The following is a 25,915-nucleotide window of genomic DNA, read 5'->3' as shown; positions in this document are numbered from 1 at the left end:
TGGAGGGACCTGTACACGTGTATATGTACACAATGCTAAAATCGGAGTTTTAAATGTTTTCTGTAGTAAGAGCTACAGCGAGCATCATGAGAGGGAAGAACCTTTTCTGTTTATTCACATTGTCCTTGGTATCTTTCACTGCCACTGTGGTGTGTGGTTTGCTTTAGTAGAGAACAGATTTCTGTGTACTATATCTTATGTTTAGCCAGGACAGGTGGTTATGACCTGCAACTCAACCTAGTTTGGCTTGAACCGGTAAGGCAGACGTTCTTAATTAATTAGTTTTGTATGGAAGTTAATTCAGTAATGTTGGGGTTCTTGGTTGCTGCTTTGGCTTGGGGTTTTTTGGGGGTGTTTGGTTCTTTTTTTAAAGACAGAGAATATAAGACTACTGTAGAAAAAATGTCTTTATTTGCCCTGTTAATCTCGCTGCAGTGGTCAGGTTACATGATCAGGAGTGGAAAGGGTCTTTGTGTAACATAGGAACAGCTTATTTCCCTGTGGGACAGCAGTCCTTCGCTTTGACTGATGTTCCCATTGTAGCTCTGCTCCAAGCACTCGTCTGCAATCTCTGCTCGGAAGGATCAGTTCTGCTTTGGCCACTATTTCCTGCAGTTAAGGCTCTTCAGCTGGTGTTTTCTGTCTGTGGGGAGCCATGAAGTTGTATGACTTGTGGAAGGAGCAGAGATAACAGCAAGCGCCCATCTGTTCTTCTTCTCCATCCCTTCGGGATGTCCGGGAGTCCCCTGGTTAGAATTCTTCTCCAGATAAGATAGTGGAGGTGTCACTGTGGGGCAGTTGGGCCAGAAAACAATAGCGGGTTGAGTCCAAAAAACAAGATTGATCAGTAAGTACATCTCTGTTGTCAATAAGGGGCAGAGCTGCTCTGCAGAGGTCAAGGCTGGAGCTGTACCCTACATCCCCTCAGCTTCTTCCTCTGATAAACTTCCAGGAGAGCTACCACACTTGCTCTTCAGAAAGCTTGGGGTCAGAAGCTCCACCGAGAAGGCGGCTGCAAGAGCCATAGCGTGTGCAAGGGCTTTCAAGCCTCTGTTTCTTAAGCAGTAACTGTTCCTTGGCTGAGTGGGATGTTCCAGTACTTGTTTTTTTCTATTTGCTTTGTCATCCAGTTGCAGCCGGTGTCTTCAGTGGGTGAGTAGAGAGGCATTGCCTTCAAGCTTATGTCTGCTCACTGTCTTTAAGGTTCGTGCTGAGCCTTGGTATTCGTAGGTGAAAGACTGGGATATGTGAAAATGTATTTATTTTCTTTAAAGGTGGTGTGAAATTCTTTCCAATTGGAAAGATTTTTCTGTCAGAGTGTGAAGGCTCCCATATTGGGAGAATCTCTACTGCCAAGACACAGTGGGATTTTCCTCTCTCTTCAGAGGACTCGATGAGTAGATATTATGCTACTTTGTCACCTGCGTTTTTTGATAAATCCTAACTGAATTTAGTGTCATAATGCAGTGTTGCTCATTTCATTGCTTAGTCGTGCTAGAGCAGAGACCTCCACTTACAGAATACATGCAGGATTAATCTCTCTGCAGAACGGTGGGCTTATGAATGCTTGCTAGAGCCTGATTCGTCACCCAATATATATGCTAGCACGTCAGCTAGGGAACTAATGATATCATCAAGATTACAAATTGAAAAGCGTTACTTCGTAGCAAATGCTTGTCAGGCTGAATTGCTCAGGCCATGCAAGAAGTGTTGGGAAGGAAAAAAATTGAGCCAAGAAAAATGAAAAATAGAGAGAGCGGCAGACAGTTATGTCTTGTGCAAAGCCCCCATGCTTTTGTTGTCTGGGGAGAGGAGATGAGAGGTTGATTGGTTGCTCCTGTATTTTTGTGGGGTTTTTTCTTAAAAACTCAAATTAGTTTTCAGTAAACTCTGCTGCCAAAGGGTGCTTGGTGTTCGCAGAGAGGTTGGCTCAGGGCAGCCCTGGCAGTCCAAGGGTGGCCTGAGGATCTGCACTTTCTGCTTTTTCTGCTTGTCTGCCTCCCCTTCGCCTCCTGCCTGAAGCTGTCAGAGAAATGAAAGATGGGAGGGTGTGCTACCCCATTCCCCTGAAATGCCTTCCATTTCTCACTGAGCTGCTTCATGTTCATCTTGGTATATTTTCTCTTTAAATTATCTCCCGTCTGTTTAGGAGACAGTGTGATCTCTCTGGATGAACGTTTTCAGAGTCAGTTTACAAAGGATATTTCATAAAGTTAATTATGCTATATGAAAGCTAATGAGAGCGTGTGTATTTTTAGAGTTGCCCAGCTGGGAAGCTGACAGGGCATTCCTCGCTTCGCCTCATTTGGCTTTTAACAACACAAAAACCTTTTAATCGTAGTCAGTGACTCACCCCAAGGCCACACCAAATCATCTTGTGGGAACCGAGTGAGTTACATCGAGGGAAGCCCAGAGGAAGCTCTTTTCCTGCGTGTAAAGGCAGGACCTGTGTTTTCTTGTCACAAGAAGTCAAGCCAGCTTTTGGAGGATGGGATTTCACAGTGCTGCTCCTGTGGGTAAGGGGAGGCAAGGAGGGGCAGGTGAAATCAAGAGCTCACAGGGGATTGCCTGGTGAATCTCATCAGAGGTTCCTGCTGTGGATCCCTCTCCGCTGCTCAGAACCTAGGGGCTGCTTGTGGTGGAAGTGAATCTGCTCCTCTGCGTATCGTGAATTACGGCCCTAGAGATTCCCTCTGGAACCCAGGCTCGCGCTCCCGGTGCCAGCCTGCAGCTCTGCAGCACTCTCGTGACGACGGCAGCTGCTCCTGCCTTTTGTGCTGGATTTGAGGCCAAGCAAAATGTGTCATGGCTGAGGATGGCGTGAGGATGTTTGCCCAGAGGGATGTTATATGTACAAGAAGGTACAAGATGGCATGTCAGTGAGGCAGATATTTACAGAGGATGCAGCTAAATAAGGGAGACCTGAAGTCCATTCTCTGAAGTACTTGCAGTTCCTCCTTTAAAGTCAGTGAAGCAAATCAAAATAATAAACCAAGAAGGTTTGTCTGCGTCCAGAGCATTCTAATAGAAACAATATATCTCCCCCCGCCCCAAGTTGCATCACCCTATTGTTTAAACAAAACAGGGAGAGCAATTTTAGAACTTAAAAAGAAGTGTCGTGTGGAAAGTAGGGAGTATTTCCAGTCTGAGATGCATTTAATCAGAATGATTGGTTTTATTACCCTAATTCTAGCAAATGGTTATCAATTTTCCTTACTCAAGACAGTATCAGCATTCATTTTGCTTAATAGAGAATAGCTAGTCATGAGTAAGTGGTGCTTAATCAGGTATTAAATGTAAGTGAAAATGAAACCTTTGGACTTTTAGTGATGAAGCTGCTAAATCAGGGTTAATTAGGAAAAGACTGAAAATGTAATGAACACACTAATTCTTCATTTTTTTTCCCCCCCTATGGTATTCTTATGCTTTAATTGTTTGCATAAGATTCAGAAAGGCCTGTGAAAACACATGCTCCTTGAGCGCTGCACGAACAGGCATGCGCATACCAGGAGGTCCATGTGTTTATATCTTGCCCTCCCAAACTTCTGATCTCCTGTGGAGATCAGGAGGGTTTGTGGGTTTGTAAGGAACATGACTGTGTAAAGAGCTGAATATTTTGCTCCCCAGAAGATCCTGATTCAGATCTGCATGCTCTCTAGATTTTAATCTACTAAAAAGTTTTGGAGAAGCTGTTTCTGATGTGGGGAGGCAACAACATCACACAAAACCACAATAGATGCTGTGGGTCGCAGAGGCGGTTAACGTCTGGCAGCGAGGGGAGTGGGGGACAGAGTCTCTGAAGGAGACCAGGGCACGTCGTAAGTGGATCTTTAGATACGGGGGGCTGCAACTTCTCTCTCTTGCCCCGCTGCACAGTTTTACAGAGTGCCTGTGTTTGAGTTGCAGCTCTTTCAACTCACCTTGGCTTAAACAAACGATAGGAGAGACAGTGGAGAACAAAACCCCAAGTAAATGGAGCAGGGTCTCTTTCTCCTACTTCATATCTCTAAGCATACCCTCCTGGTTTGAGAGAGCCTGCTGGGCTATAGATCAACTTCGTTGCGACCTGGGATAGCAGTTCTTATATTTAGATGTTTAAAACTGTACCCCAAAGTGAGTAGGAGCTGATAAGCTATGCTTAGAGGTCACTTACAATTGTATAGCAGTCTAATAATTGAAATGGAATATTTTATTTCTGTACAGCTTAAACGGAGCATGTTGCATATCCTGCAGTTCACATTTTAACTGATGCTTTGCAAGGTGATGCCTGGCTTGTGGTTGTGGCAACTCAACTGTGAAGGCCGACACAGGCTACGGATGAATTTTTAGCGAGGCTGCGTAACTTATTTGAAGTCTGGTCCTCTTATCCACACATGTGGAAGAGTTACCAGTGACTTCAGGAGGGACTTGCAGGTGCTCGGTTGGCACTTGATCAAAGGGTAGATGTCCTAGGCTTGATCCAGGGCTCCCTGGACATATTTCCTATGGCAAAAGCAATCCCTGGGCCTCAGGTTTATCTAGTTATATATATTTCCCCGCCCCCCCCGCCCCTTGTCATACTCTGCAGCAGTCAAACAAGTCACATTGTTGCATAAAGTTGTAAGAGCTCTGTTAATTGACCTTTTTTTTTTCTTCCAAGACGCTTAAGCCAAGCTGTCATAGTTTTCCATAAGGCAATTAGTTAGCTGGTGTTGCTGTTTCTCCCTGGGGATCTCTATCTATCACAATGATTCTGTTTAATCAAGAGTAAAAAAAGAAATTATTTTGTGTGCCTTGCAATTATCAGTCAACAACTTGGTTTGATATGTACCAGATATTCTCTCTTGTCTCTTGCTGCCTGCCTCAGCCCTAGACCCCTGCTCTGCCTACATCAGCCTGAATGAGCCCTGGAGGAACACAGATCACCAGATAAACGGTTCCCATGGCCAGCCGACATGCGACAGTCAGATCGACGGGGAGTGGTATCGCTTCACTGGCATGGCTGGCGATGCTATGCCTACCTTCTGCATCCCAGAGAACCACTGTGGCACCCACGCTCCCATTTGGCTGAATGGCAGCCACCCGCAAGAGTCAGACGGCATCGTCCCACGCCAAGCCTGCGCCAGCTTCAATGGGAACTGCTGCCTTTGGAATACCACGATTGACGTCAAGGCGTGTCCGGGCGGGTACTACGTGTATCACTTAACCAAGCCTAGCGTTTGTTTCCATGCATACTGTGGGCGTAAGTAACTGCAGAGATTGCACTTCTGAAACCCCTTCATCGCCATGACGCAGGAGAGGTAGTGAGCACCCATGCACCTGAGGGAGGTGGTGGCTGGTTTCTGGCTGTCTCACCCAGAAGCGCCTCAGGCAACACGGTGCACATGGTGGCCTGTCTAAAAGAGATCGATTAGACTGTTTCACCTCTGTGAGTTCTAGCCGTTGTTCAGCTAGTGGAAATCTTCCGTAGCTGACCTGGCTGCAGTGATTTAACTCTCTCTGTGGGCCCTGTGGTTTGTCTTGGCATGCTACCAAAGCCAAAATTTACATCTCTGGCTTACGGTAATTAAACTAGATTGTTTCTCTTCAGCTTCCTTAACGTGGGCTAGGTCTGTAACTGATGGACTGTACGTAGGGTGTGAAGCTGACGGTACAAATAGAGTATTTTTGGTGCGTACTCGGTGGTTTGTGCTGACAATGTTCTTGTCGTGCCCTAGATTTTTATGACATCTGTGATGTGGTGGATTGCCAGGGCTCCTGCCTGGACACCGGTGACTGCACATGTTCCCTGGGGACAACACTAGGACCTGATGGACAGACCTGTCTTGGTAAGGGTTTAAATAACTTGTGTCAGTTACTGATGCTTTCTTTCCCCTTTGTTTCGTTGCTCGCATCTCAATCTTTTGTCTTACAAAGCAGTATAAAAAAAGAAGTATTCTGAGAGTTTTTCCCCTTGCTGCCCACAACAAGTCTCTGGTTCTGTAAATGGTCCCAGATCCCTCCCCACAGGGTGAGGTATGGCATCCCATGACCGAACACATTCTGGTGCCGCTGGAGCTGCGTGTGCACAGAGGCTAGTTTGCTTCCTGCATGGTCCAGCTGCTGAAGGCAGCAGCTTCGCTGTCAGTAGCACAGTCTCCTTGCAAGATCACAGTACAGTCTCATTGGTATTCAGGAACGGCTGTGCAGTCTGTCAGTAGAGATTTCCCTTCACCTGCTCTGTTGAATGTCTCTTTCCTCCCAGAAAAGTTTTGCTGGCTGGCGTAGGGCTATGCACTAAGCTTTGACATACTTACTGCCCTTGTGGGGTGTTGTCCAGTGCCTGGGGTTTGAGGAGACCCAAAGGATCGCGGGTCGCAGCGCAGCCTCAGTGGCTGAAGGCAGCGTGGCAAGGTGGCGTTCAGGGGGCTGGCGCTCGGTGACTGCACGGGCAGAGACTGACGTGACCAGGAGGTGGGTGGAGGGCTGTGAGAGCAGAGTGGGGAAAGCGGGCTTCAGGGATTTGTGAGGCGAATGAGCCCCTGAGGCGAGGACAGCTGTGGTTGTGGTGCTGGGAGGAGAGCACCTGGCCTGCGAGGTCTTAGGAAGGAGATAGCCTGTGGGACATGCAAAGGGCTGGGAAGGGGTGGCTGTGGGGAGCTGCAGAGCCGCGCCGATGGATAGGAAGAGGTGGTGTGGAGGGAGGAAGGGGTGCTAGTGTTTGGGGGAAGTGGGATCTCATCTTCATCTCTGAGGCTTGATTTGGTGGAGAATTTGAGAGCAGAGTTGGTCCAGCAGGCTGTGTGTCAGATGAGTTTCTCGCATACAGACTATAGCTGACAAAGCAGGCGTGGGTGGTTTCTTTCTTCATGCTCCTAATGTCTGTGGGCATCAGGGTAGGGGCCATAGTTGTTGTAATCTGTGGAGAGACAGCCTGGCCCCTGCTGCAGATTTACACTTCTCACACGGATTCCACAGAACGGTTTTGCTAAAGCTGCTCCACATCTCTGCCGCTGAGTGGTTGACTTAGCTCTCCCAGCTAATTAAAAGCATCTATTGGCTGCTTCTCTGCAAGACTTCCAGGCACAGAAGTGCCCTTGACAAGCACCAGCACTCAACAAATGTGCGGCAGGCTCGTCGGAAAGGATTTCCTGCAGCAGGGAGGAATGGAGGAGCCCTGAGCCTGGCGGCATGTACTGGAGCTGCCTTCATCCCCCCCGGCCAGGCTGGGCAGGAATTGCGCGCTGCTGCTTCTCTTCACGATAACCAGACGGCACGACACCTCAGCTGTAATAATCGCGCTCGTTCACCTACTTGCAGCTTCTCTGGTCGCGTGGCTCACTCATCTTTCTAATGACTTTCTGTTGTGCTGAGTAATCATGCAATCACATATCTGAGAGCATGTGTGCAGGCCTTCCAGAGAAACCAAACAAATCTGTATTAGGCTTTCCTGGATGGAGAATGGTCTTCCTTTCCCAGCTCACCCGAAGAGGGGATTGAAGATGCTGCAGTAATGCTGAGCAGCTCTGCCTGTGAACCTCCCTCTGCTAGGCTGGCTTCTCTTCAGTGCGTTATATGCTTTGAATCCCAGAGAAGAACTGCTGTTCCTAAGTTACATTTTCCTTTGCAAACTTACTTAGGGGTTAGATTAGGTCTTTCGCTTTCTGTCATGGATTCACCAACTCAGTGCATTGCCTTTGACCTCCCGAATACCTGGATCCATGTTGGAGTAAGCCGTGGTTAAAATCAGTTCAGCACTCTCCCGACCCAGTCTCAAGAAATCCAGCTTGTGTCGCGGACGTGCTGGTTGTCTCTGGTGCGGAGAGCAGGTGCAGATCTGCTGTGTGTTGTAGAATCTGGAGGACCGGCAAGGTGAGTTGCTGGGTACACCCCTCGACCAAGCCGAGCTCTACGACCTTCTAACATCATCTCTACACCTCTGCTAGCAGCCCTTTCCCTCTTCACCCTCTGTTTTTAACCAGTTTTAGTTTTATTGTTAGAAGGAAAAGTGTGGAGCCTGTCACATGTGTGAAAAGGGAGGTGTCTGTGTGTCTCCTGGACATGCTCCCTGCCACCCAAAGCAGGATGCCAGCCATTTCTTTGGCTAAAAATTCACTTTGCTTGTGGGAGGAGACAACGTCACCAGCTGCAAACTGCAGGTACTGTGTATGTGTGGGACTACTTATACATGAGAGAGCTCATCTCTGACCTGTCTCTTAAAATGCTGTTTTCCTTTTTTCTTGGTTTTAAGCTTCTGATATCTAGTAAATGGTAACTTCTAAGCTGTTTTGGTGAAAACCCTTCTGAACCCTGATTGATAACCTCAGCCTTCTGGCCTAAGAGAAATCGTTAGTTTTGTGGCTCAGCAATAGCAATGACTGTCCCTTCCTCTCTATTTGATTCACTTTTTGCGCACAGAGATTAAATCAGGTTGAAGAATGAGAATCTTGGAGAACAAAAAAAAAAGGCAGACAGATGTAGAAGAAATTTAGCCTTTAAAACAGAGAAAATTAGGAGGAGTTTTCAGAGCTTTACCAAGAGATTCAGAAGCATATGCTGTGCTTTTTCCTCGATGAAGGCCCACTGTGGAGGGCTCTAATCTAGGGCTGGATGCAGCCAGCACAAACGTGACACAGGTACTATTCACAGGTAAATTGCTTTAGGTTATTGTCGTGGTTTAGCCCCAGCTGGCAACTAAACACCAGGCAGCCGCTCGTTCACTCCCCCCCACCCCTGTGGGATGGGGGACAGAATCGGAAGAGCAAAAGAACTTGTGGGTTGAGATAAGCACAGTTTAATAATTACAATAAAATAATAATTATAATAATGAATTAACTCAGTCCGGGCCTATTACAATGTTATTCTGCAACCTTTATCCAGAGTCCACTCAAGAAAGTGTGGGATGCCAGGTCAGGCACTCCTCTTTCTTCTCAGTGGGAAAGGTAGGAGCCACAGCTCCGTGGAGGGGCTGCAGAGGAGCAGAGCCCGAGGGGCCATCGTGCGGCATGAGGAGCTGAGCCCTGAGTGGGGGGAATAGCTCAGAACTGAGCTCTTCATCTCACCTGTGGTGCAGAGCGCCTGGGCAGCTAATGGTTGTGGTGGCCTGTGTGGCACCAGGGCCCAGGTTAGGTCTCGCCACGTTGAGCTGACGTGTCTGTTCTGCAAGAATACCTGGGACAGGGAGCAGCCAGAGCTGGGGCAGGAAGCCAAAACGATGAAGTTTAGTGATGAATGACAGGACTTTTCTTGGGGAAGCTTCATGGGGCTCATTAAAATGTTATGATTTTATTTCAGCTTTGTTTATAAGTTTACAGCTGGTTTTCATTCTTGTGTCTTTATTTTGAAATAGGGGTTGAATCATTTAAAACTGCTGTAGGGCCGTTGGCCGTGTGCAGCCACAGCAGGTGTCATACAGAAATAGATAGCGTTTATTTTTTGAGTGATTCTGCTATTCACCTAGTTTTACCATGCAGTGAAGTGTTAACTTTGTTTTAATGGCTTTGTGAGTAGAGCGGTGAATAGTTTAGGATGAGAAGGTAAATGAAAAGCCGAACTCTCGCAGCATATGGAACCAGTTTGGAAGTTTCCCGGTGGGACTCTGTCCATCTTCACACTGAAATGAATGCTGTGTGCATGCTGTCTTTCCCCCCAGGTCTGCTTTGCTCCCGAGTTAGCCACAGCGTGGCAAAACACGCTGCTACTGTCAGTTAGATAGTGGTCTTGAGCATTTAGTGGGATTACTCATCTCGTGTTGCCCGGCTCCAGGCCGTGCGGCCAGGAAAGCCAGCCCGCAGTCTGACCAGCGCTCCCAGGTAGCAGCCCCTTTTCTCCAGCCATGTGTTTTCCAGGGGGCACGTTCTGACAGTGTGTTTTTTGCAGATGAGAATGAATGTGAGCAGAACAACGGAGGCTGCAGCGAATTTTGTGTTAATCTGAAGAACTCCTACCGCTGTGAGTGCGGGATCGGGCGCACGCTGGGAAGCGACGGGAAAACCTGTGAAGGTGAGGTTTCGCCTGTCACAGTCTGCTGGAAACAATATAAATCATTCCCCTTCCCTTGCAGCACTAGGTCTCTCTTGGGTCCTTGCAGCTGGGATTAAACGTCACTCATATCACTTCTGCGCTTGCCAGCGGGGTTGTTGCTGAAATATCCTTCTAATCAAGCGGAGAGGAGTTTCCTTGTCGTTCTCCCTGCCTTGTTCATTTCTGTTAGGATTTGCTAGTGTTTATCTCCTCGGGGGGAGGGGCAGCAGTGCGTCTGGAAGATTGGTCATCCAGACAGAGCTAGTTATTGCTGGAGGTGCTGGGATGTGGCTCGGGATATGGCTCTGGAGATTTGTACGGTAGTTGTGCGGTGGCAGATTTAGCACTGCTGGGTTCTGACAGCTAGCGTTAGTTATGGGGCAATGTCATGACATTAGACCGGAGTCCGAGGATCGCTTAGCCTCCCAGGGTAGAGGCTGAGGAGACGGGGATGCCAGTCTAAACAGAAGCTAGATTTAAGATTAGGGCTGCATTTTCACTGTGTGTTTTTTTGTAAGTAGTTAGTTGCGGGCTCTGCTGTGTGCAGCTGCTACAGTTACTTCCCAGTTGCTGGCACAGCCAGGTTGAAAACCCTTCATGAGTTTAGAGTAGTAGCTTAGCAGGGGCTTAAAAACCAAACTGTAGGTTTCATCTGTTGTCACTAACAATGTACAAACATATTTGAGGAGAAATATGAAAAGTCAGCAAAAATTGACTTGTGCCTGATGTTTTCTGTGGTCAGCTGTGAAGAGCACCGTGGCCCCTCACAGGCAAAGCTGCTGTGTTGTATGTTCGCAGGTACTGTGGGGCCTCAGATGACAATAGCTGCAGATGTGGCTCACTTTTGAGCTGCCTCATTGCCAGAACTGAATACGTCTGTAGCCTGCTTGCAACCTTTCGTTAGGTGCGGTGTGGTAGGCATCCGTGGTGCAGGGAGAGGGAGGGATTGCGGTTGTATTTTTGGGCTGGACTCCACCTATCTTCATCGTTCAGTGACAGATGGCTCCGAGTTGCAGTTTTTTGTCCCTGTTTTCCCCCTCTGTGATACCAAAGTACGTTTCATCTAATTTCTGTGGAAATCTCCTGTTAATAAAACATCACTCATCCAATGACACTTCCCTGGGGAAAGCTGCTGTGCAGAGGGCTTCTTAAATCGTTGTTAAGTTGCATGGGGCCAGAAGTGATCTTCGTCCCTCCCACAACCAACGCTCAGCGGGTGGGTCGTCACGTAAACCAGCCATGCTTCATGGCAGTTTTTAAACCCTGAGCGCTGGAATAGTCTGTGCTTGGAAACTCGTTTGTTTCTGCTGTTCTCAAAGTTGGATTTTAGGGCCTTTGCTATATCATTTAATTTCCCCTTCTGTAAGAAGGATAGTCCTTTTCAGGAGTTTAACACTGCTGCCAGGGATTTTTACAATCCTGTTAGTGAGTTTTATTTCTGAAGCTGTGTTCTCGGCTTTGTGAGCCGTTAGAGCATGTGATTTGCTTGTGAGCCACCTCGCAGCTGTTGCTAACACAAACAAATGTAAGAGGCTGAGCAGGGTCAAGAGTGTCTCAAAATTTCCCTTGTAACGCTTTACCCATTGCTTTGACTTATGTGAAGGGTTCAGATTGTTCTCCCCGAAATGTGTAGGGTTGAGTGCGGGACTTCCATTCTTTACATTTCAGTGGAAACCACACGGTCATTTCTGATGGCTGGCTTAGGAAGGAATATTTTGCCTTTATGATTTTTTTATATTATATGTACTGTTGTTTTACTGAGAACATCTAGCAGTATTTGTCCCAAAGGCCTAAAAAAAAATTAAGCAGTGAAGGTTTTTTTAAATCGTGATACTCATATTTTCTTTATAATAGAAAGCCGACAACAACTGTAAATGGCCTTACTTGCCTTAGATTTTCAAATCTTCAGAGCATATTTGGCCGACCTTTCAGGCTTTTTTCTGCAGCTGTAGTGTCTAGGAATATGTTTCACACAAAAACTCAGATCCTCGGAGAATTGCCTCACCTGAACAGAAAAGATGTAAGAAAAAATGTGACAAATCCCTCAATTAGCTGTGCTGCCCTCTTTCCTCCCCACTTTAGCACGGGGGAAAATGGGGAGGGGAATTGACCTTACACTGTGAACTTGTGTTGTCCTGTCCCTATGATATTGCACCTCAGGGTAGCCAAACTCGAAGCCTAAAACTCACGAAATAACAAAATTCCTGCTAAACAAACTCCTGCGAGCAGAGTTTCATCCTCAGCTTACAAAGGGAAGCAGGAACCCATTACGCCCACCTCCATCACAGGTGGGAAACCCACAGGCAAAGAGCTCATAATCTTCTCTCTGGTGGGAACAGGAGCTGGCTACCTGTGAGTCTGTCCTCCCGAGGACACCCCCCTGCAAGTCTCGGGGCTTTAATTCTGGCGGTGACTAAGGGAGTGAGTATGGTTCTACACGGTAGAAGTTTTAAGAGGGTTTTCCTCCCACCTTTTTTGAAATAAGTAGCGACGTAAAAATTTAATTTGAGAGGATGTCTTGGAAGTTAGGAAGGGCCAAGCTGAAGACTGCCTATTCAGCCTTCTTATCTATGCCGGTTATAGCATGTGATTTAATTTGGTAAGCTTTTTAACAGAGTTCCTTGTTAACTTAATGGTGAAATGACAAACACAGGAAATTGTACAATTTAAAATAGGATTTCACTGCATTTTCTTGGAAGTAAGCTCTCGCCGTGCTTTTGCTTTTGAGCTCTGTGTTGGCTATACTGTTGGCTAGCCAGCCAGGAGTATATGCTGGGGCCTGCGTAGCTGCCACGCAGCTGTCTGAGGGGCAGGGCGTGCTGATTTTCCTTTCCTTTGCAGAAATTGAAGGCTGTCACAATAACAATGGAGGCTGCAGCCATACCTGTATTGAAGTGGAAGACACTTACCAATGTGAATGTCCAAGGGGGCTTGTTCTGTCAGAAGACAACCACACTTGCCAAGGTAGGCCAGCAGAATGTCCCTGATAGCCTCTGTCCCCTGGAAGTCAAAAGTTATGTCTGAAGGAACTTTTCTTCTTGTTTTTGTTGTGTTCCCTTAGTCTGTCCTTTCCAGTTTGGTTAATGGAGCTTTGTCATTAATGACTGATCATCCAAAACTGCAAGCCTGGAGACATTGTTCTTTTTACCAGGCAGGAGAACAGACCCAGCACCCAGCTGGGTGCATCTTTCATCACAGGCGGTTTTGGCAGCGTTCACTTACAATTAAAATTGCTTAACATCTCCCATTATATTGCTTGGATTCAGCTCTGTATGCCTTTGACAAATTTATGCTATTAGAACTGAAATTTTCCGTGCTTCAGCCTGGGCTTTTGAAATTTCAGCTCAAGTGGCTCGGTCCCTTCCAAGAACGGGGTTAAAGAGAAAGGCCTTTTTTTGCCCAAGTATCCTGGTAGCCATTCCAGTAAGCACTCTGCTGCCTAGAAGCAGGGCACTAGTTCTGATACTGTGTGTTTCTGCTGTCCCTTGGAGAAGTGCCCAAGATAGCATCTGAAAACTGACTGTTGCTTCTGGTGGAGAGAGGCAAGGGCAACGTTATCCTTGGAAGGCCTTGCATCTGAACTTCACTCCGTTCCTGTATGCAGGGAGTCTTTCTTGGCAACTCACTCGCAATTATTGCATGCACGTGGAATAAATACGTTCCTGTTTTGGGCCGCAAGAGCTGAACGAGATTTCCTTTGCGAATACATCCAGGCTCCCAGGGGTCAGCTCAGCTCTGTAGCAGTGAGCGCAGGGAGCAGAGCGTCAGGAAGAAGTTCCTGAGGGCGTTGGGAGTTAAGCAGAGGGTCTGTAGCTCTTCATGCAGTGACTTCTTACAATCCAGGTCTTGCAGCCAAGATTCTTCTGGGTCTCATAATCCCACAGCTAGCTGAGCCTCTGAGGTGCTGAAAGCATCGTGCAGCCTGTGTCTTACAGAGATGATGTCTACTACGATCCGCTGCTGAAGGGGCGTTCAGTCAAAACTGCGCGTTGAGGAGAGCGATGTGGGCATGTGAAAGGCAGAGGTCCTGCTCTCTGGTGGGACTCATCTGACTTGCCTGGCCACTTCTCAGACCGGTCAGGCTCAGCACAAAGCTGGAGAAAGCATGGTACTGCCCTGGTAGAGACAGGCCTCATAGCTCACTGCTTGTGTTCTGCCCTGGTGGGCCCATGAAGAGCCTGTGTGGTTGCTTTAAGACAGTTCCATGGGAGTTTGCTTATGGGCTGGACTTGGGCCATAGCCAGGGCAGGATCTAAAATGCAATAAAGGGGAGTCTGTCATGGGCTAATTCACTTGGGCTTTAAATAATACCAATGAGCTGGTGTTACCTGGTGTGCTCAGAATCTCCTGTAGTCTGGTATGTTACAAAGTGCCCAGCCATCAGTTAGAGGAACAGATCCAGACTTCGTGGCGGCCAGCAGGGCAGGTATGCCTCAGAGAGGAAGCTGGAATTGTTCTACTTGATGAAATTTCTGCTTTTTAGAAATGCAGGGCGCTGTTTTCAGGGGTGAGCACTGCACGCTTGGGATTCAGTAGTGCTTACTGCTCCAGCAGAGCCAGGTGGGGAGGAGGAGATGGGGATTTCCAAGACCTGTGACTACTTATTGAAGGTCTGCTCTTTTCTGGCCTGTATCCATCAATCAGTGTTCTTCAGTTCTGGCCCCCTGAGGCAATCCCAGCAGGGTTAGAAGGCCGTGCATTTCCCAGCCAGTATTTTTCCTTCTGAGGCTGCTAATGAGAGCAGCAGCACTGCCGGGTGCCAAGCTGGGGCTCGGGACATGGTATCTCATAAAGCAAGATTGCTTATTCTTTCACATTTTGTGAATTTATGTCCCCACGCAGTGGTCTGCAATTCTGAGAAGATTTGACAGAATATATCTGGAACTGTACCACACAAATTTTTTCATGGCATCTAATCAGGTTTATAGTGGTACAATTAACAGTGCAGGGCTGGCACAGTTGCCTGAAGCAATTGGATCTGCAGCCTATCAACCTTCCCCTGTCTCTGCATTCAGAACAAACATTAATAATCTTCCACAGAAATCACAGCCTTGGCTACAATTTCCCCACAAAGACACCAGCCAACGAAATGCTTGGAATTTTGCAGACCATCCTAGTACCCCAGCTCTTTCTGAAGTGTGGTGGTGAAATGCTTTTCTCCTTTCTTGCACTCAAGCCTTGTGTGCAGCTAAGCAGGGTACAATGGGTTTGTAAGCAGTGCATCAGGGCTGCCCAGCACCAGAGAACCTGTTCTGCTGAGCAGTCTGTGCAAAAAGATAACCCCTGCTCCAAGCAGCTGTACTTTGAAAGACCAAGGAAGGAGCTGCAGGCTGGACAAGGAAAGTGGTGCCGACGATAGCAGACAGCAAAGTGAGTGGCTGGACTTGACCCAGAAGCTTCCTACCAGGCTCAGGGTGCTTGCAGGCATTGGCACAAAGCAGAGTTCAAAGCAGTAATAAGGAGGCTTTCCCAGTACTTACAGGCGCTCTGCGGTGTATGAGGGTGAAGAACTGAAATGTTTGACTGGCAAAAGCTGGGTGAGGCTCTTGGGAGCCTCACAGGCTGGGGTGAGCCCAGGGCAAGGATGCAAGAGATGGAAGCTGACAGCAAGTCAGGAGAGTACGGCTCTCTGAACAGATGCAAGACATTGTGAATAAAAGAGGATTCCTTGGCACCTAGGATAACTCATTTCTGCTGGGCATCTCGGTCGTGGCAGTCGGGACCTCATCACTTGCCCCGGAAAAACATGTCTGCATATAGTCACCTTGCCAGCTGCCTTTCAGCTCCCCCTGCAATGCTGTTGCTGGCAGTCTGTCCGGGGGGGATCGGGCCTGCTCAGAGCTGGATCACGCTGATGCACACAGTCTCTCTGCTTGCAGCACCACTGTGAAATTGGTAGAACTGAAACACTGTTCTCAGTACTGATTGCTCTTCTGTGTACAAACGTCTGGGTGGCTTGAATTGCATTAGCAGTTACTCTGAGACGGTTCGTAAGAGGAGTTTCCCAGAGCGTTTTCCCAAATAGCGATGAGTTGTCTGGAATCAAAAGTGGATCTGCTCACAGATTTCATTCGCTTGTTTCTGTACCCAGGTGGTGGAGTGCGAGTGCACACACAAAACTCCTGCAGTGCCAGAGCAGAGGTTAAATAGGTGTCTCCTCTTTCTTCCTCTTTGTGCCAGTCAAAGACATTTAGAAACAGAGAGAGCCTGAACCAAATCAGTCCTGAACTTTGAAGAATTGCAGCTGGGATCCAAACTCCCTTGCCCTGAATTACACCTTTATATAAAAGCATTACATTTTCTTATTCATCAAGGAGTCGCTAGAACAGTCAAGCTTTAAATCCAAATTGAGCCCATCAGTTCTCCAAAGGATATTCATCTCTGCATTGCTCTGTGTTCTCAAAGTCCCTTTGTCTCCTTGTGAGCTTTGCCATTTGACATGCTTGGTATTCCTGCTTGCCTTCTATGGATGGAGGAAGAGTTGAGGTAATTCTTAGTTCTTTAATTTTCTCTTCTAACCCAGCAGTGTCATTATGAGAGCACATTGCTTTAGGCACACTGCATACATTTTAGCATATCACCTTGAAAAGATCAACTTTTAATAAAAAATACTCCCTGCTGGTACACAGTAGCTGTTACAAATGCCTTATCTGGGACATGAGAATTTTTAAGGGGGGTAAAAGACATGTTTTAGCAGTGTGCCTTGTATCCAAGATCCAGAATCCTGGATTATATGTTTAAGTTGTTTGAAACTAAGGGAAGGCAGGTCGTATGAATGTTAAGGATTGGGACCGTAATTAATTTTAGGACAAAGCTTGGGGAACTAGTATATTTGCAAAAAAGTTTTGTCATATGATTTTAAAATATAATAAATAGAAATTCTGAAGGGCGTTTGTTTTTTCTGGTTGAGAGGAGTCTAGAATTTATGTACCAGTACACTTGCCCTGTATCTAATGGAATAGATATGTGTAGACCCAAGGAATAGATATAGCAATTACTTTTTTTTTTAAATTGAGGATTATTCCCTCTTCTTTTGTTTTTCACTTTGTACAATCTCTGTTTTCCTCACTTCTTATATAAGGGAATTTTAATTGGAAAAAGTTCACATGGAAATCTGTATTAAAATTCAAAGGTTGGAAGGAGGTGGAATGAGTGAGCTAGTCGGGTTGGTTTGTCAGAGCTGGGTTTACTGCCTGTGAAAATATTATTATGGCATTTTGAGGTGCTTCCATTTCAGCTTGGCATCTACATGGAATCGCTCTGACTTGTTTTGACATGTTCTGGGGTTGATGTAAAACCTGATAAAGGGTCTTAAAAATGCCTTTGCCTGAGGTGTTGTGAATTAGAGATCCCTATCTGGGAAAGGCTCTTCCCAGGACATAGCAGTGCAGGCATCAAACCTGTGCGGAGGATTAAGCATAGCTGGAAATGCTGCATAGCTAACTTTTTTGCCGCAAGTATAGCGGTCATCTTTATCTTTTGTGGTGTTGCTGTGCCAGGAGGATTGGGGGCAGTGGTAGCTTGGGAGGTTTGTGTTCTGTAGATGGGAATGTGAGATAGGTAGTTAGATTGCTGTGGTTAGGTAGGACCATAAATGTAGCATATGATTGCCCTTTCTTTCCCCCAGTAGTAATTGGTATAGCCCTTCCCCACCTCCCCTGATACCGATACTCCCTGAGAGTTTCGTAGCGCAGACCATTATTCTGGGGACTTTTCTTGTAGTTCCAGTGCTGTGCAAGTCCAGCTCTATTGAGGTGAGCATCCCAAAGGACCTGGTTGGAGGCCTGGACCTTTCCCTCATCAACACTTCCTGCAAAGGAGTATCCAATGGCACTCATGTCAACATCCATTTCTCCTTGAAGTCCTGCGGCACTGTTGTAGATGTATGTATACCCACTGCTGTCCTGTCTCTTGGGATCTCTCAGATCTGGGGACTTGGCTATGGCTTACTTTATTCTCCAAGTTGATTTAGCTGTACCATCAGAGCAGCTTGCCATGCTGCTGGCCTCAGACTAGACCTGGGGTGGCATCCCAAAATAGGAGAGCTTGTTCCATCTCCTCTCCAGGGATGTGCGTCTGTCAGCATGGGTACTGCTTTCTGCTCACCCAGCGCTTCACAGAGTCAGCCTCACCATCATTCCCAGTGCAGAAGGTGCAAGTGGTGTCACTCTTCATCCTCCTGTGGCGAAGGAATCTGGTCCCCCGATAACATTCCAAAGGTTATACTGGCAACTGGTCAGGAACCAGAGCGCTCATCTTAGCAGATGGGTAGCAATTGGAAGTAAATTCCTCTGCTTCATGAAGGAGTACAGTGCATCGAAGTTGACAGCAAACTGGTAGAGACCCTTAGGTCGTAGGTAAGGATGAACATCATTCCGGTTGCAGCGTATAAATTCACAAGGGGTACTTCCAGTGGTTAGTTTATGTCTGAGTTTCCTGAACAAGGTAAACTCAACTGCTTGTCTGAACTCTATCTTGATCATCTCCCTTTCCCTTAAACTCCTTTCTTTGCTGCAGGTAATAAATGATAAAATCATTGCTACCAATCTGGTGACTGGCTTGCCAAAGCAGACTCCAGGAAGCAATGGGGACATCATTGTCCGCACCAGCAAGCTGCTGATCCCCGTGACCTGTGAGTTCCCACGCCGGTACACCATCTCTGAAGGTTATGTGCCCAACCTCAAGAACTCGCCCTTGGAAATAATGAGCCGTAACCAGGGCGTCTTTCCCTTCACCCTTGAGATCTTCAAAGACAAAGACTTCGATGAACCCTACAGGGGTGCTCTTCCCACCCTCAAGCTTCGGGATTCTCTGTACTTTGGGATTGAACCCTTGGTACATGTCAATGGACTAGAGACACTGGTAGAGAGCTGCTTTGCCACTCCCACCTCAAAAATCGATGAGATCCTGAAGTACTACCTGATTCAAGATGGGTAAGTTCACTGTTCCCTCCATTGCTGGCTATTAGATGGGAATTGGCAGTGGGGCTAAGTTGCATTGCCTAGGTGATGCAGGAAACGCTATCACTTCTCCACGGCAGCCTATCTGCTGTGTTCCTAGCAGTCGCCAGCAGCCAGGCCATCAAGCTGAAACCACCTGTCCCATAAAAGTGATTGGGAGAAACAGTGGGAGGCAGTGAAAGAGGTTACTCCAAGTGCAGCCTTTACCGGACATATTTCCCTGTAACTAGCCTTATGGATAACTGAGTTGGCTCCAGTAGTAGAAAAGATGTCCTTCCTGATGTCCTCTCTCTGCCAGCCTGCGGAGTGCCAAACCAATCGGCACAACACCCGCCTGGCTGCGTGCCACTGCCATGCAGCCGCCGCAGCGACTGGAGCATGTTACTTAATTTTCCCATAACGGCCTTATTATAGCATAAGCCAGAAGGCTCCATGGCTGCTCCTGTTTGGAGCTCCAGGAGCTCCCCTTGCTTCGCCCTCTCTCTAATGCCTGTCAGTGCAGTAAGCGTAGGGTTCCTCAGTTCAGATGTAATTTTCTGAGCTGTTCGGGTTTAGTGATCTTTCCAGGATACGTTAGTAGAAAACTCAAGGTGGATCTGTAGGTTCAGTGTAACGCATTTTGTGTCAGAGGTCTGGGGAGCTTTGCTGTGCCTCCTGAGAGGACCCCTGTTTTTAGACCCTTGTTTGGGAGCGAACATGACAGTGCCATGGTGCAGCATTGCTGTGGAGTGTTTGCATCCAGCAGTGCCTGGCGGCTTAGCCAGACAATGCTGTGGAAATGTCGCAGTTGGGAACCAGTCTGCTATCTTCTAAGGAAGAAAGCCCAGCCAAAGTAATATCTAAGACGTACCCAAGTGTCACAGCCTGACAGTCAAGGGACTGTGCTCGCATAGGTCCTGTGTTCTGTCTGCCAAACCATCTAATGAGGACAACAATTATTTTTCCTCAGCTGCCAGGCTAAATCATCGACCATTGCAGCTGGTGATGACGAGCCCTATGTGATTGTCTTGTACTCTGCAGGGCCCTTTTGCTACAGTACACAAAAATACTGTTTTCCTTTCCTCCTGACAAAGGTTTCAGCATTAGCTTGCTCTCCCTCAGTCCTAGGCAGCGGTTCTCCCGTGCCTGACGTTGCTGGGGTTTATAAGCAGATTTGTAATGGAAGGATTGATTTATCGACTCCCTAGCTTGGCTGTTCCTACAAACTCTTCGCATGGTCAAGATTCCAAACGTTAATTTGTTTCCCACCATGAGTGAAAATGATGGGATTCAAATCAGTGTCCAAAACCTGAGCTGAATGGAGAAGGTAGAAAATGTCATCTCTTGAACTCACCACGGCACTGGTTGGAGGATTTATGGCACCAGCAGCCCCTTTGGTACTGTTCTCCTGCAGAGGGCATTAAAACTTCACCAAAGGGAAGACAGGGCAGGACCCGGCTGGCTGGAGCCTCATCCCGCCGGCTCCGCTCTCCAGCCGTCACTGGAGGCCCCAGTGTCCGCAGACACGCCAGCCCCCGTGCGCTGTGCTGTATTTAAATTGGGCTGCTCACTTAGACCAAAGGCTAATGATGTGCTGTTGAGTTCTTCGTGTCTCTGTGTCCTCGCAGCAATTAAAGTAAAATTAGCTGAATACACTGCTGATTTGTCCCTGCTCCAAACAGTTCTGTAATAACCCAGTTTCCCTCCATCCACCCAGCCCCAAAGCCCGAGGCAATAAAGATGTGATTTTTAAATCAGTTTGATGATGTAGGCTCAGACCCGCAGGAGTTAACGGCAGCTTCCACAGGGAAACGCTGTTTAAATTTGAGGGGGTATACCTTCGACTGAGGGATGAGAAAATTCTCTCTCCTGCCTTCTTCCCTGCTAATTCCCCGCCATCGCTAGTTGGCAAGAGGTGGGAGCCGACTTCTGTGGGACACCTCCCTGCGCTGTGGTGACCACGCTGGAAATCAGGATTTTCCCAGATCCCTCCCTGCAGTCTCTGTAATACCCTATACTGCCGCTAGCCCAGCCAGCCCGCCCCAAAGCAGCTCTTCCACTTTTGATCTCGTTCCTCCTCTTTCTCAGAACAAAAATAAATTGTGTGGGCTGTAAACGTTGCAGCTCTCTGGGGCACCTGGAGCGAGGTCATGTCGCTGAGGGCAATCCATTGTAATCTGATGTGGTCAGAAGCCGCGACTTAACTGAGCGTGACGTGCTTAAGGTGGTTCCATTGCAAGGCTCATCTTGTTACACCTTGGGCTGCCCCTCATTTGTAGGCTGAAGTGATTATTTTATTCTCCAAGACCACCTTTCTACCTTGCAACCCCCCAATAAGAGGGTCAGAGCGCAGCTCTCATGGCACAGCCGCTCTCTGCTCCCCTAGCCTGAGGACACGATGCACAGGAAAGGGGTTATTTTCCCCATATCCTGACCAGGGTCACTCATTTTCCTTCCATACCTGTGCTCCCTGCCCCTTCTCACCTCTCCAAGGTGGGAGGCAGGGTCTGGGGGTCTCCTAGGAGGGTGGGGACACGGTATGGCTCCATGCACAATACAAAAGGGCCTGACCCTGTGATTCGGGAGGTTTCCGAGCGCTTTTTGTCATGCTGCATTGCGTTTGTTGGAACGCCCAGTAGGACGTACTTAGGGGCATGCTAGGGGCCCCATGTATCCCTGGTTCCTCTTTGTTCTTTTTCCGTTTTCCCCTCTCCCTAGCCCCAAACCAATAGGTTTCTTGCCACCAGTGTGGAGAACCTGGGATTTAGGCATCAGTTTGAGTCAGCAGCCAAGAAGCATCACAAATGAGGACATGCCTATGAGTTGACTTTATAGCCCCAAAGCTTGGCCAAGTCACTTATGACGAGTCTTCAACTGTCATTCTTTACAATCAGATGCCTTCAGGAATGCTACTTTTAAAAGCAATTTTATCTTAACTTAGTAACATCTAGTGTTCGGCCTCAAGGGGGAGGAATCTATGTCCATTTTTCTAGATGTACTGTGTTAATTTATTAGCCCCCCTTGGATGACTTTTTGTTTGCCTCCCAGGCAAGTTAACTAGACAAGTGCTGCAGACAGGAATATCCCTTTAGACCGTGACCTCCACCGGCTGAGAAAAGCTACAGAAATACATGACAGTGAAAATAATGGTAGGATTAGACCAATGCTTAGTGCTCCCGTGAACATACACTGCTCTACTGCATGTAGCAGAAGGGCAATTCTGGGAGGGATTGCAGTAGGCTGCCGCCCACAGAGCCGAGTCAGCCGAACGGCGTACGGATTTCCAAATATGCGTTCTAGCAAAAGCAGAGCTACATATAGACGCGGGGCTTGCTGCTGTTTGATAATTGAACATGTCAAAGGTCAGCATTTCTGACGATGCCTTACATATTTTTGGTGTAAAGATGGAAGGTAAAGGTTGCTGCAAGAGGAGGACTTTAAGCTGTTGCACCGTTACCTCTCGTCTCTTCCATCACCTTTTTTTTTTTTTTTTAACATCTCACAAAGTCCACGTTTCTGAAATTAACTTGCTAGAATGGACAAGCTGCATCAGAATGCAGTATAAAAGCAGCATCTGGGCCTCTCAAAATGCCCAAGGCTATGCAACAGGCGACACTAATATCACGGCTCCGTAACTTTTTGTCTTGCTGTTTCTCTGTCAAACTCTAAATAGGCTGTAATAGTTTATAATAGACTGCACCTGAAATGTGACTTTTATTAAAAAGTAGTTTATTTTCTTGCCGTTCTGTGACCTCTCGCATGACTGTGCAGTGCTAGTGATGGAGAAATTGAAATTACGAATTTTAGCTGTAGTGAATTTGAGCTGTCCGATCAAGTCCATCAGGAAGAAGAATGTAAATGAAGTAAAGCAGATCTTGATTCTTTTTTCAATATCATCTGTGATATTTTAGTAACTTGGGTAACAGCTTATTCATTTTAAGTGTGATTTATGTGCATATAGATGTGTAGACAGAAAGTGCATAATACGTTCTATACTGTGTAACGGTTCTGTTGATCACTGCAGACTGTTGCACAGGAAGGTGAAATGAGGACAAACTTGCCTGCAGCTCTCTGGCAGTCCCTCTGCCGATGGGACTGGACCACGTCCTGCCTGCCAGCTCGCTGCTGCTGAGCTGTTCGCTGTCTGGAGATGCTATTATCATCACTGCTGTTTTTCCCCATCATTCCTGAATTTTCTCCTGTGGCTGAAAAGGACGTAACATGGATGGTAGCTTAGCTTGAGACAGCCAAGCCCTCCTTTCCTTTCTCTGGTTAAATAGGCCGGGATGTTTTTTCTCTTTCTTTTTCCATTTCTGGGAAACCCATTAAAGCCTATCCCTCTGCTTCCCTCAGCTGCGTTTCTGATGATTCGGTGAAACAGTACACGTCAAAGGATCATCTTGCCAAGCATTTCCAGGTTCCTGTGTTCAAGTTTGTGGGCAAAGACAACAAGGTAAGCTCAAAACCCACCTCTTAGATATTGCATCAGCCCTGATCTGACTGAAGAGTCTCAGCACAGAGTTGGCTGTATTAGCCTGCAAAGGGGAGGAACGGCTGGCCCAGGGCAGATGCTGCTGTGCCTATTCCAGCAGTTGTGTCGTTCAGGAGCCTGACACAGGTACTGTAGGAGAGTGATGAAAACGACTAAAATGAAATAAATTATGAGGGACAGTTGTGGAACATCAGCACTATAGCAGGTTAAAGTTGTCCAGGGTAGTCTTAGTGGACATCTTGTATGCTGGGTGGGAAAAGTGTTCCCGGTCACCAAACAGGAACCCAGAGAGTTAGGCACGTTACTCAGTGTTCTGTCTTTAAAACAAGACAGTCTACAGTTTTTAATCTCGTCAATCTTATATCTTCTCTAGCTCTTGTGAGTACAGATGCCAGCTTTGCAGGTACAAGGCCACCATACATTTAATTCCATGTGAAGCCAGGCCATCCAGGCTGGTGGCACTCTGGGGCAGCAGCTTTGTAGCGGGAGGACAGTTGAAGGATAACATTGTTTTCCTAATGCAAATAGCTCTCCTTTTCTGTGATAGAAGAGATCAGGTCTTTCAGTCACTGTTGTTATGCTCGGCCAATGCTGCTCACCCAAAAGGCACAAAGCTGCCAGTCCAGCTCCTCCAGGAGCCTCAGTAGGGTTAAAACGGACGAGGCCTTTCAATATTCAGAAATTTCGCATGGCCATCTGATTGCCACCACTGCCTCGGACTTGCGTCCTCCTGGCCTGTGCAAGGGATTCTGCTGCAAGCCACCTGATTGAGCAAACATTCACAAATATTTGCTTCTCTAATTTCTGCTTGCAGGAATCTTCCTTATTCTCCTTGTCATTTAGAGGGCAGGGAGCAGCAATCCTGTCACTGTCTGCCTTTTACTGTGCAGAAAGAAAAGGCAGCGCTCTCCCTGCCCTTTGTGTTCTCCTTCTCCCCTCAACTATGTGTCTTAACCCCTCGTCCACTCGCATTTTCCTCCTTTGCCCCTCAGTCTCCTAGCTTTATGTTTTCTCAGCTCATGTCAAATTCTCTCTCGCGTTTCTATCAGTCCATCTCCTTGTGAAGATTCATGCGTTCTTGGCCTGCTTCCTACCATGCAGCTCCTACCAGCCCGCGTGAGCTCTGCCAAGCTTATTCCTGGCGTTTTCCTCCCTTCCTCTGGAGGATCATTTCACGCCTTCATATTCCCTTGGCTAACAGATGCCATGCTCTGAGATCTCAGCTGGGCACTCTGGAAAATGTGCCCTTTCCTGGGCGAATAAGCAAACGGATGCAGCAGCCAAATTGGCTGTGGATGGCAGTGGTGGATAAGGGCCTTGTTGGTGCAGGGAGAGAAATGGCTGTACTGCAGGTACCGCCGTTGCTCGCGCTCTGAGAGCTGGTAGCACCGCCAGCCGGATTCCCAGAGCTGTGCGTTGACGTGGCCTGCTGTCTCGCCACCCTCCAGGAAGTGTTCTTGCATTGCCGCATCCTTGTGTGTGGGGCGCTGGATGAGAGCTCTCGCTGCGCCCAGGGCTGCCGGAGGCGGGTGCGCAGGTCGGCTGCCACAAAGGAGGAGGAGGAGGAGGAAGAGGAATCTGGTCACGTGGCAAACCGCATCCTGACAGGCGGCCCCATCAGAATCGACTTCGACGACTAACACCCACCCACTGGAACAGCATCTCTGCCTGACACCAACCTTCCTTACCAATGCCTTTCATGGCTGGTTTTGAAACAAGAGGTATTTGGTGAAGCCCCACTTGAAGCTCGGGGCTTGTTTCCCTAACTGCATGATGATTTTTTGTGAAGTATGTTGGGCACGTGAGGCAGCCCTCTGAGTGCAACCCGGACGGCAGAACAGTTTGGTTTTTACCTTCCCAACAGCACTTAGGTTGAAGGGACCCTATTGCTTTGCAGGCCTGAAGTGTTACTCGACTTTCTTTCCCTACATCCGCCTGCAGGCTCCACAGGTGTGGTCATCCTTGACTGAAAAAATGTTATTCAAGCCCTTCTTTCATCAGACAATACAAATAGTATCATAGCTGAACATGTTTGCTGTGCAGTTCTGTGAACGATGCTGAAGCTTTCAGATGTGCTGAGATTTTGGATGACTGTTAATAAAAATATGTATAAAAATATGTATCTTGTAATGTGTAAGTTCCTCGGAGCTATGAAACGGTTGTCATTACAGGCAGCTAAAGCTCAGATCTGTCACAGGCACATTTAAATGTTATTTTTAAATAGTAAAAGGTATTTAATAAAACTCGATTTTTTTAGCGTCTTTTGATAATTACATGCCGTTTAACAGTGTTTCCTCTTGTATTTAGCATATCGTTATTCTTCTTCCTCTTCTCCCCCCACGAAAAACGCGATGCCTTTCGTGCTATAGCACCTTGATTGTAAGAATAATATCATTAAACACCTACAAGCACTCCCCCCTCCCTTCCCAAACGTGCTGCTACCAAGCCTTTGCCTGAAAGTGGAAACGCATTGCCCTGGTCTAGAGGGGCTGTGGCTCTGACA

General features: G+C 47.4%; 1 protein-coding gene across 1 annotated transcript; it reads left to right on the top strand.

Annotated features, from left to right (window-relative positions):
• The first annotated feature begins 951 nt into the window (after positions 1-951).
• Positions 952-25,685, top strand: OIT3 (oncoprotein induced transcript 3). The gene is made up of 9 exons (XM_075109317.1): positions 952-1,152; positions 4,847-5,221; positions 5,697-5,807; positions 9,838-9,960; positions 12,823-12,945; positions 17,704-17,864; positions 18,499-18,914; positions 23,274-23,373; positions 24,861-25,685. The coding sequence occupies exons 1-9, from the start codon at positions 1,089-1,091 to the stop codon at positions 25,050-25,052; spliced, it is 1,665 nt and encodes a 554-aa protein (XP_074965418.1). The 5' UTR covers positions 952-1,088; the 3' UTR covers positions 25,053-25,685.
• The last annotated feature ends 230 nt before the right edge of the window (positions 25,686-25,915 follow it).

This window comes from Phalacrocorax aristotelis, chromosome 14 (genome assembly GCF_949628215.1).
Source record: "Phalacrocorax aristotelis chromosome 14, bGulAri2.1, whole genome shotgun sequence".
Lineage (NCBI taxonomy): Eukaryota > Metazoa > Chordata > Aves > Suliformes > Phalacrocoracidae > Phalacrocorax > Phalacrocorax aristotelis.
This window is presented reverse-complemented; position numbering and strand designations above follow the sequence as displayed.